We start from the raw sequence: 12,402 nt of genomic DNA on the forward strand, positions 1-12,402 counted from the left end.
AATGATTCATCCACATGTTCTCCTCAGGCAAGTCTCTTGAATGAAAGGGGGTGACGTCATCCGAGGGAGCTCCGTTCTGATTGACTGCTCGACTCTGCTGTGCCACCCCTTTTACCATATACGGTATATGACTCATGTCCAGGAGCACGCGGCATAGTATTGTCATCGACTGTAGTGGTTTGTATTTTGACGATATCTAGTGACAATTAAACCGCGACACTTATATAAAAAGGCGTGAGAGTGTGATAGAAGCACAGACTCGTCTTCCATCTCGGACAGAGCACTTTGAATTTGAGGGCTGAGGACAAACTGTCTTACATCATCGATAAGCTTGCATGTAGTTACATATGTGTAAGTTAAGGGCCGTGTATACGACACTTCAGAACCAGTCGTTCCGCGCCTCATGCTCTACTCTGATCATTAAGGATATTTCTGGAGGAGAAAACGTTTCCTACAGCTGATAAGCTTACGCGAACTTTTCATCCCATCGTTCCTTGTGTAGAAGTGACATACTTGTTTCCTTTTTCCGACTTGCTGACTTTAGTGAAGAGCACGTTTGTCTTAGCCGAGCATCCCCTCTATACGTGTCACGCGCAGTATTTCCCCGTCGGCCGGCGCCCTCCTGAAGTTCAAGCCCTGCTGCTAACCTGGAGAATCAGCACTGCCAGTGTACGATCTAAACCTTACACGCACCATCATGCATATTACCAGTACCATCGTCTTGAGTGCCTGTCTCTCCGGGCTTCTGGCTCTCATCGCCTCAGCACAAGACGTATCTGAAGGCGCTGGAGTGGTAAGTACAGCATATGTGAATATTTCCTTTACGTAACAAATCATATGCATAGCGTGAGAACATTGCATGTGTGTACCGCTAACTGTTATAAACACAAAAACCAAGACTCGTGAGAAAAACAACTTCTGAAAGCCATCGTTGTTTATGTACATGCAACCGAGTGTAGAAGATGGATTTGATTGCACACAGACGAGTTTCAAGATAGCAGATCTTCGTCACCGTGCAGTTTAATGTATTCCTACCTATGCTACCCACACCTGACTGTTGTATAAGACCTGGACACCCACAGTATAACACTGTGATCAAGGACTGTACACTTGCGTGTCACAATTTCGTATATAGTGTAACAGGAGTTACATTTCTTTGCTACATGTCGGCTATCAAAACTGTCCACTTGACTTGCCGCTATATGTCGAGGTCGCCTTATGTTGTAACTATTCCATTTGACTCAAATGGTAATAAGCGTCTCATGAGTTGTCGCATACAGTTTCCTGTATGTGTCTGTTAGCCCCAGGGACTAACAATTCGAACTACAGTTCGAACTTCTTGGTTTCGATGTTAAACAACAAAGCTGAGAAAATACCCAATATGCCACTCTCTCCAGTGGCAGTGCTTGTCGCATTTTCAGTTATCTCGTATTTCAGTTATTACGCCGCATTTCAGTTATCATAAGCAACTATGATAACGTGCCAGTTGAGTCACCTAAACCAGAATTTGTGGTAAAAACTTTAGACTACGTGTTATTTACTTTCATTATTCAGTGATGCTCACTGAAGAGAACTGGGAGTAACATAGGCCTACACTCTTTGTCCCAGTCATTCACTCGCCGCTCCCCGGATTCCCTTTGGACATTACATTTGTTACGTTAAACCTAACCCCATGCGAATGATGATTTGTGCCATTTTTAACTCGTTATCCGCCGGTCCCCGGAGCCTATAATTTCCTGTGATTAACTTGCATTCCAGCCTGGCTGCATGTGGTTTGTTTGCTTCACAACCCGTCTAATACTTCTCAGAGTCTACCACTTGCAGATTGTATCAATTATATTTAATGATCAGGTTCCCGTTATGTACGCGTACGTAATACTCCACTTGTCGCTGAAACAGCTTTACTGCATCCTCTGCCTACAATCTACATTTACACAGCGATTAAGCAGACAAGCACTGATTTCTGTTAAAGTCTTCGTATAATACTAACTTTTGAATTGTTACAAAATGAGAAAGAGTAACCTGTCAGTAGTTAAAACAACGATAGCATAGTATAGAAAACACAACTTTTGGCTACAGGCGTTGTGGACTCAAGGCTTTGTGAAGAAGTCACGGCGTTGATTTCATTCATTTGTAGACATGTGAATGTATACGCAACAGACTACATGGGTTATGAAGACACGCTTGACCTGATTCCTGTAAATTCCCAGTCATGAGTAGTATATGTAACCCCCCCCCTCCAACCCCCATCTCCAACAGCCCAACTCACATACGTGTGGGTGATTCATCCCCACACACCGTCATAGTGATTCCAATGCCAGTTTCACGTTCTTATTCCGCGTGCGGTGACATATCGCCAGAGAACATTGGCTTACTGCGTTGACGAACCTGGGAGCAGAACAAGGCGGCTTTTCTACTCTTTGCTATTTCAGATGGATCAAATCTGATTATATGCAGCGTGAATAATATTACACATTTCCCTGTGTTTTCCATAGGAAGTGAAAAAAGAAAGCACATGTGTGTTGGCTGACATAGTATTGATTCAATGAGTATATATACTATGTGGGTGTTTTGTATGAGTAAGGTATTATTGTGTTCGGTTAACCCTGTACTCATTAACTCGCCTTACATAAGCGCTCACGTGATTTGTGTAAAAAGGCCTATCATGAAAGAAGCATTCATGTATTATCTAAAGACATAAGATATATAAATATGATATTCCTTAAGCTGGCAGTTGAGAATCGTTATTTGGTACACGTTACTAAGTTGTCGAATATCATAGATTGGGTGAAGAAAATAGACTATTTGAATTTTTAAAGTGCATTTTTGACATATATAGTTCAGTAAAGCCATACAATATACAGTCACGATGAGTTGAAATTTAAATTTAAATCACACGGCTAAGATTAGAACTTTAAGCATTGTTAAATTTCTCTAAATTCGTTCGTTCGTCTCTCTGTTGTAGGACTACCTGGTCAAGTATGGGTACCTAAAACCACAAGACCCACGAACAGGCGCCTTAAGAACAGAAGAATCCTACAGAGAAGGCCTGAAGATATTCCAAGAGTTTGCCGGTCTTAATATCACAGGTAAATCAATCAATCAATCCGTCAATCGATTTATCGATTTAATAATCATTACACCAGCGTATCCAATATTGAGCTCAAGATATAACATACATATTCTATTAAATCACCATAAAGATTCTTTTTGTCTAACAGGATGTTATGTTGAATATGACACGGTATTACGTTATCATAACTGAATACATTCTAGCATCATTCACACAATGTACATTGTGTTAAAATTGACAGATTAATTTTTTGAGTGTAGATATTAATGTGGAATAAAATACACTCTTAGGATGACCTCCCCGGTTGACTTTGCATAACGTGAACAACATCACTAGTTAAACGGTGACTTCTATAAGGTGGGTGTTTGTTCATGGTTGACCTCTGACACTTGTATAAGTGTGGTAGAATCAAATCAGCACTCGAACGGTCTTATCAGGTATTATCTTGTACGTGCTTAAAACAAAAGCGTTCTGGCGACCGCATGCTCTTTTGAGCTTCACAAGAATAACTGTACATAACCACAGCGTGCAGAGGTGTGAAGTGAACTGTTGATGTGTATACGCAGGCGTGTGTGAGTATGTCGCTAACAATAGATAAGATTATGTGCAAATGACCTATTGCAGTTGGCGCCTAGCTTTAAAGGTAACAGGAAGATGTAAAATGATACATTTGCAATCTGCATTTTGCCTGTCGCAAATATATGTGTATATTTGATGTTTGTCTAAGGAAAAAAATATTGCAGAAAACATTTGTTTTCAAAACAAATTACAAGAGCGCAACGTATAAGATAGCTGGGAAATGGTGCACCATGGAAATCATTTACATTTCAGTATAGTACAAAATGTGATCTTGAAATGACTTTGAAATTAAGACCACAGAAGCACACTATCGAGAACAGTATAGTTTCGAGTACAGACTCGATTGACTCTGTACTGAGATACTGTGCGGTAACAGAAAAACATTAAATTAAGCTATAAAACTGGATCCCGCGTGATGACCCATGCCTGCACTGGCGCTTTTCTACATGTATATATTGTAGGGGTATGGGGTATAATTATTCATGATAGCTCTAATTACTTCAGCAGGAAATCACATGAAAGGCATTTTAATAGTTCGTTTGGCGAATTTCATCCTCATACCATTAGGTACAAAGCTTTTAAAGGATAAAATTGCATTATTATATCAAATTTTCCCTAACTATCTCCACGTATAAATTCATATTATTTTACATTTGCTGCCTTTTGTGTACAAATACATTTAGTTATTTCCCACTCAGTTGCTTTCTGATTTGATCGATGTTTTACGACATACTGAGAAATATTTCACAAAGTTTCTCAGAATAGAGGAAATTGGAAAGTTCCTAACGAGAAACCATAACGCCTATGAATTAAGTTTTATTTCCTACAATTCTGCATCGCAGTTACATAAGTGGATTAGACTTTAAAAGTCAAAACTTATTTTTAAAAAATAATAAAGTATTAAGGCGGAAATCATAATAAACCAGGTAACAATATGGTTGCGGAAAAGTTGAGCTAAGTAAAGATTCTCTCTACGCAAATCTGGTTAAATCTTCTTATCAGAATGCAAATGTGGGGTGAATAAATAGCTTAATTATGGCGACAACTTTTTTTCACTCATAAAAAACCCCACCGTAATCGCATTGTTAGGACAACTCACATAGAATGTTATGTCATTTCGAATTATCCTCTGAACAACAAACGAGTATGGATACATTCACCATGACACTGCAGTTATCTCGCTGTTCATATCTCCTTCCTTCATCAGTTCATACAGTTTGTTCTGATCATGTGAGGTTTACACAAGGTTTGAAAGTTCCGGGTTTTACACATATTTTAAATACAACACAATAGTTACACAGACGCTCAGAAAAAAAGACAATTTTCAAATTTCTGAAGACATTTTGATTGTCTACAATTCCACAATAAAACACGGCGTGATATCAATAGTTGTGTTATGAAACAACTTCAAATAAGCGGAAGAGTTGTGTCTTGAGACAAACAACGTGGCTGCAGTCATGCTTGACGTAGCCATTCATGCATGACGTAGGAGCATATCTGACATAACCGCGGATAATGTAGGGATAGATAGATTTCCCAGCTCTTCAGCACTTTGACTGCAGCAAGAGGATTCTTTTTCTCTTTGGAGTTTCTGTGTATTTTGGTATGTAGTACTTTAGACGTGCTGTGACTTTTTCAAGTGTTGATTGTAACTTTGTAAGCAATACTGGTCCATCAACCTGCAGCCCCTTTTGCAATCATGATAAATGCAATTGTGATATTTGCTTCCAGGTGTCTTAGATAGCGAGACAATGACCATGATGCAGATGCCAAGATGTGGAGTTGCTGATGAGATTGGAAATGGCTTGCGCGTCAGACGGAGAAGGAGATACACCATTCAAGGTACGAGTCTGACGTGTACATTGTATCTTATCGGAGTGTTGTGATAGTGTAATGGCGATTTCCTCCTCCATTCTCTGAATGTAGCAAATGTGCACTGAGAGTGCGATGACCTAACGCGGAGCATCTGCTTAGGATTACGTGTTGTACATGTCCTCCAAGCGTTAAGAGTAACTCCTAGATCGGTTATCCAGTGCACATGCACTATATTCGCCAAGGCGAGGAAATCACTTAGTAAAGTAGCCCCGTGAGATCCACTAGGGCTGCTCGGCATCCGTTCCTCTATAAGTGCTGGCGCTTATAATTAGCAGGCATCACCTCTTATAATCTTTTTGCCTGCATGGCGTAGAGTTTTACATGATATTTGTGGTTGGATAATTGGTACTGACATTCCGTTATACTGGACTAAAGAAATATATGTAATGGACATGCGCACAAGCGTGTGTGTGAAAACCTTCACGTGAACGTCAGTTCCCCGCTTTCGAAATTGAATGATTCGTTGATTGAGTAGTAGTAGTCTGTTCTACAATCCATTAAATCTGTCGAAACAAGAATAAATCCAGCTGAAATGTATTTACTTGCTTAAAATTCATAACTCTATCTGTTGTGTCCTGTGATATCCACGAAACAAAAGCTACCATATTTCACAACTTTCCTCCAGGCAGCAAATGGCGAAAGTCTCCCCTGACTTACAAGATCACCACATATACCCAGAAGCTCACGAGGCAACAAGTGGATGATGCCGTGGAAAGAGCCTTTAAGGTAACGTAACATGCGCCCGAAATGAATGCAGAGACATCACTAATTGGCTGCTTTGTAAGGTCTATGAGCAGTTAACCAAACATCCCCTGTCTCAGCTGTGAGCCAATCAGTAACGATTGTGTTATCATGTATGTACGGCGATGTATAAATGGGAGCACAATCATGATGTCAACCGCCACATCATATCGCCACAACAGAAGTTCTCAATAAATGGCACCCTCAGACCAAGTTCTTATTTTATCAGCGTTAGGATAATTTTTTTCATTACTAACTGATTACCTAAAAAGACAAAGTATGATCAGAATCTTGGAACAAGAGGTATAGGCAACCAAGCCGATTAGAGTGCAGAGATTGCCATCTGTAAGCATCTTCAGTGTTTATGGTACAGCAATCACCTTCTTTACAAGTGGTATTAAGTCATAGTCATATATTCATTGATTTTCTTTAGGTGTGGAGTGACGTGAGTCAACTTCAGTTCCGTAAAACAACCGGCACTCCTGACTTTGAGATTTACTTCGCACGCGCTTCCCATGGCGACGGCAATCCGTTTGACGGAGCTGGAAAGACACTTGCGCACGCCTTCTTCCCTCAGTTTGGAGGGGACGCCCATTTTGATGACGATGAACGCTGGACAGTGGGAACAAGCCGAGGTAAGTTTCTGTTACAGAAAAAGACATTTACAACGTATTGAACATATTTGCGACGACGATCCTCAAACGACGTTCGAACATCCAGTCAGCATGAAACACGGGACGTCTATATTACGCGAAACAAAGAAACGTTACACATTTTAATACATAGTGTAATGGAAGTAAATCCCAGATGTTGCAAGCGTCATCTATTGCAAGTGTCATTCTAAATCTGATTCTGCTTTGCAGGCGTGGACCTCTTCCAAGTCGCCGCCCATGAGTTCGGGCACTCCCTCGGTCTGTCCCACTCCCAGGTCAGAAGCGCTTTGATGGCTCCTTTCTACCGCGGATACCAGGAAAACTTTGAACTGGACCAAGATGATGTCGTAGCCATCCAAACTCTTTACGGTAGGTCGACACGGAAGTGCTTTCTTTTAGCTATTGTGTTATGCATATAGCTTTTGTGCAGCTAATTACTATAGTGGTCTTGAAACTCTTCCCTTTCTGTCAGATTCCCCCTCTCCTTGCAGAACTTGCGGTTGCATAAAAATAAAAAATGTAACAAAGCTGAAATTAGGTTATACACTAATAATACAAATTTTAAAAGAATGATATTTCTCCTGTTTACCTTTTATAAATTCTATAGCCAATGGGATATTATGTCCTAACTGAAATGACTGGTGAAAAGTTATTCCTTTGATTTACGATAACAGCTCCCGACGAAACTGTCACACATCTCATAATCTTAATTCATAACGTAATGTTTTATTCTTGTTTGTATTTAATCTGCTCGCGACTGATTTGACCGTGACCTTGTGTTGTCAAGTTTGAGGAAGACGATTACCTTGCCCGTATTGATCTTTACCGTTACCTTGTACTTTCAATCTTTCTCCAGGTACCAGACGCCAATCCACTACCCGCACCCCCGTCACCCAACCCCCCACCCGCATTCGTCCAGTCTCTGGGGGAGGGGTTACCGTCAATACATTACCAAGAGACATCTCAGCCATCTGCCGAAATTCCAAAATCGACGCCATCACGAGGACCAAGGACGGACTCACCTACGTCTTTGCTGGTAGGTAGCCCAGCGGAAACCAAGAGACCTCAAGGCTGGGGCAATATGGGCGATTGAATAAAAGTTCCAGATATGAAGATGCATTATAGATATCATCAGCTTGTAGACAAAAGCTAGAATTTTAATACGGGTACCTTATAACAATGACATCAAGGACGGGTTATTATGAATGTTTACATGATAGTTCTGGATATGAAGACGAAGGCTACTTATGTAGATAGTTTCTGGTTGTAGGCACAAATTAGAAGGCGCAAACTAAAATTTTAATACCTTGTAACAATGACCTCAAGGCCGGGACAAAATGTGGACGTAAAAGTTCCGGAAGTGATATTGTTAGCATAATGCGTATTGAAGTTTTAATATCCGTTTATCACTCGTAGGGCTTATATCAAGAAGCAACAACATTAAAGTTATTATTTATTTTTTTTGCAGGCCGAAACTATTACCGTCTTAATAACGAGGGCGTTGACCCAGGCTACCCACGACGAATCAGCTGGGACTGGAAAGGAGTGGAGGGACCAATCGACGCCGCCATTACACTGTTGGAGGGAAGGACCTACTTGTTCAAGGTGAGGTTTCGACATTAGAGGAGTTTTCATTGGCTCACAATTTGCGAGATATTGCACGTAATGCCGAGCAATCTTATTTCTTCAGTGATCGATATTAACGCAAGATTGAAAGATATGATATTAACGGTGATCAGTGATCGATATTAACGCAAGACTGGAGTTTGATAAACAAAAGGGAAGAATAGGCTGTGTGGTTTCGGTCTCGCAGTCGGAACAAACTTATAACTGGTTGGTTATAACAAACTTTATCCTGGTTGATTTTTCCTATAGGGATCACAATACTGGAGATTCGAAAATCAACGAGAAGCGCCTGGCTACCCACGTTACATTAGCCAAGGCTTCCGGGGACTTCCTGATAACCTTGATGCAGCTTTTACGTGGAGCGGTAACGGACAGGCTTATTTTATCAAAGGTAAGACTTTTGTCATGGCTGCCACAAGAGTTACTCCCCTTGAAACACTCACCAGCCATAAGATGGCCAATAGAGAATGTCTTTTTTTCTCCACGCGTCGGCAAACGTGAACATGTGAACGATTTTTTTTAATGTTTTCTGTCAGTGGCTGGCATCAGTCGTTTTGACAAAATGGAACTTTAAATGAAATGCCATTCACGTACTTTTGTTATACATTACTTGAGTATTGTATTTCATCATAAAATTGAGAAGGAATTTAATACAAATAATCAGTAGTATCGTTACACGATTTCTTTTGCAATTGCTTTAATTAAGCATTACCTTTACTGGGCATTTGTTTTTTGCTTATCAAACTATAACACCAAGCCTTTAAAAAGTCTACTTCTAATATTTTGTAAACAAAAAAAAATGGCCTAGGATGTGGTATTCAGTCCCTGTAGAGAGACTTCTTATTTGTTGATTAGGTAGCAATTACTACAAATACGCCTTCCGGACCAGCGCAAGCGGAGTGGCTCCTGGCTATCCACGGGCTCTCAGGAACTGGAGGGGTTTGCCAACCACCATCGATGCCGCGTTTAAATGGGAGAATGGCCGTACTTACTTCTTCAGCGGGCAGGATTATTACAGATTCAACGACAAAATGTTTTTGGTAAGATGTAGTTTAATCAAACATTTCTGTGGACTGTTATGTTACATCTGCCGACACAGAAATGTTGTTTAGTTACGCAGGTGTATTTTTGTGTGTGAAAGCAGTATTCGTAACCGTATAACCCCACAAAATATTGAACCTAAAGAAGGAATCACTTAGTTATCCAGGAGGAACTTCTGTACCAATAATAATGTATTTTGTTTGAATCTGGCATTGTCTCGTGAGATCACCCAAATAGATGCCGATAGATGTACTTCTTCTGTGAATGTTAAGTTTTCTAAATTTTTTTGCCATTTTCTTTTGATTTGCACCATGTTGTCCAATCTGCATACATGTAGGCCTATAGCTGCCTTCAACAAGAACAAACCCTAATGATTTCATTCGCTGTGACTGTTTCAGGTGGACTCTGGCTACCCTAGAAACAACTCTCATTGGTGGTTTGGCTGCTCAGGTGTTCGTCCTTCACAACCCCAAGGTCAGGCCCCCAACGACGCCAAAAACGACATCCACGAGGCGGATATGGATGCTGACCAGTACGACGGGCCTGTTCTGGCTCATTATCCTGACAATCAGAACGGCACGAACACGGCGATCTATCCCAACAGCGCTCAACCAATCACAGCAAACTTTATTCTTACCAGTCTACTAGCTGTTGTACTACTAGCTTTGTGGTCATAAGTGAGTAATTTATGAATGTTTGGTAAATGTATTTGTAAAATCCCAGCTCCACATTGTGAAAATGTGGGTTAAGTGTAGGGTATTTTTGAGGGGCGCGCTCAGTGTTGAGGTCATATGATAGACTGGCTCTTCATCTGTGACTTTCACCAACCACAAGTTTGGTCAGCTGACCTGAGTTGCCAGGTTACAGCGCGAGGTTCTGAGAGTAGGCCGCCTTCACACCTGTAACGTGAACAGTGATTGGCTACATTCGATCAGGTGCCACCAAAGATTTTGCAATGTTTTTGTGCAATTGACTTGGTGATAATTTCGCTTATATTTTTCGCTGCATTCATTTGTTTCATTGTACTTAGATAATCCAAGGTTGCAAACCGTCACATTTGCATACGGGAATAACATCTTCGTATAAATCATGCTGAAATTGACCTTCAGAGTTTCGACCCCATATATAAATAGATTATTTTTCCTCGTCCACAAAACACCTGGAGCTAGATATTCAACCACATCTAACATTTACACGCAGGAGAATTGTTTTATATTTTGGAGGTATCGTTTTATTGCTAAAAGTGATGCATTTCCCAACAGGTATATTTACATTTCACCTCTTTATCTGATCTGTTGGAAATACTTGTTTAAAATGCGTGGACACATTGTATTATTTTATCCAGCATGTAAATTATTTTTGTCATTGTCTTGTTGTAGATAGCTCAAAGTTGACCATGAGTATTTCTTAACATACGCTCTGTGATGTCCCGATATATTTTATACTTGTATGCAATCTACATGTAAACTGAAGTATTTTTGATACATCGCAGATCTGTGTGCAAATTAATTTATGAGAAAAATAAAAACGAGGTCGTGTGCTGGCACATGATCAAGATCCAAAAACGAAATAATGGCTCTTGGATAAAATGTTATGTGACTATTTATAGACATTTACTGGCGATGTTAAAATCTTAAGAATAAACGTTATTACCTTAGCGCGGCCCTGCCGTCCTCCAATCAAAATACAGCCTCCACGTTGTGAGGGTTGTCACGTGATTTGTTGTGATTTTTGTCAGCCATTTTCAGCTGTCTTGAATTTGACATGGAGCTCATGTCTTTTCGGTGCAGCTTATCGATCCTTCGCGGAGTGGATGTAGATCCACATATAAGAAGAAATATATTAACAATATTTAATATTTTTTATATTAAAAAGTATTAACAATGTGATTACACCAGCTATACCTGTAAAACGTTATTACTTATCAACCAGCGACCATCGCTGCTTTCCTGTTTTAGAAATGGAATTCTCCAGCTTTAAGCGCTGTACTGCGATATGATATACAAACCTTTTGTCTTGAGTTGTGTAAATTTTAAAGTTGGACCCAGCAATGGCTTTCATCAAACTTTTGACTTAGCATTGAATGACGTCTGGCGACCTAATTTAGCTACAGAGAAAGTCTGAACAAAATCTACTTGCGATATCGGTGTATTATTGTATAATAACTGAAACCTGCTCAATCTATGCTATTTGGGGACGCTATAATATACCTTGTTTTGTATCAACATGCAAGTGCATTCGGATAACGGTGTCATTTTGTTACTGCTTTTCATTTAACCAAAAAAACAAGAAGAAAAAAATATCAACGACTAATGACATAACTTACTATACGTATAAGTATTTTTTTATAATAATATGAGCCGTTTAAACTGGCGGAAAACGTGTTAAATGTCGGTTTTATGAACTGTGATAATCCCAAGACAGCGATATGAGTTGTGCATAATTCAGAATAATCCCCGTATTACATTGTTTTGTTGTTTATATTGTTGTTCTTGTTTTTTTTTTAATATACCGGCTGGATTTAATGGCTCCACATTAAAGATCGTAACACGTTGTACATATTCCACCTTGTACATACTCATTGATTTATTCAGTCTCATTGTAAATAAAGATTTACTCATTACACATAAAGTGTTCATGGTTTTATGGTGCTGGTTGTTGTTGTTGTGGTATACCTAAAATTTCCATTTCTCCGGTCGTACATGGGAAGGTCTATCAGCAACCCACGGTTGTATTGGGGTTTCCTCCCACATAAGTGAAGTATTCTTGAGTACGGCGTATAACTACTATGAGATATAAAGAAATAAAATTTTC

The 12,402-nt window shown here is 39.8% G+C and overlaps 1 protein-coding gene across 2 annotated transcripts; it reads left to right on the forward strand.

Moving 5' to 3' along the window:
* Window positions 1-275: 275 nt before the first annotated feature.
* On the forward strand, window positions 276-10,844 carry LOC135479108 (matrix metalloproteinase-14-like). 2 transcript variants are annotated; one of them, XM_064758833.1, is made up of 11 exons: window positions 276-793; window positions 2,966-3,089; window positions 5,384-5,494; window positions 6,153-6,253; window positions 6,702-6,903; window positions 7,132-7,290; window positions 7,778-7,957; window positions 8,390-8,526; window positions 8,797-8,938; window positions 9,403-9,587; window positions 9,987-10,844. In XM_064758833.1, the coding sequence occupies exons 1-11, from the start codon at window positions 698-700 to the stop codon at window positions 10,263-10,265; spliced, it is 1,716 nt and encodes a 571-aa protein (XP_064614903.1). In that variant the 5' UTR covers window positions 276-697; the 3' UTR covers window positions 10,266-10,844. The 2 variants fall into 2 exon arrangements, with proteins under 2 accessions (XP_064614903.1, XP_064614904.1); XM_064758834.1 differs by lacking the exon at window positions 276-793 and adding an exon at window positions 1,827-2,198.
* The last annotated feature ends 1,558 nt before the right edge of the window (window positions 10,845-12,402 follow it).

Source organism: Liolophura sinensis, chromosome 12 (genome assembly GCF_032854445.1).
Source record: "Liolophura sinensis isolate JHLJ2023 chromosome 12, CUHK_Ljap_v2, whole genome shotgun sequence".
NCBI classification, from domain to species: domain Eukaryota; kingdom Metazoa; phylum Mollusca; class Polyplacophora; order Chitonida; family Chitonidae; genus Liolophura; species Liolophura sinensis.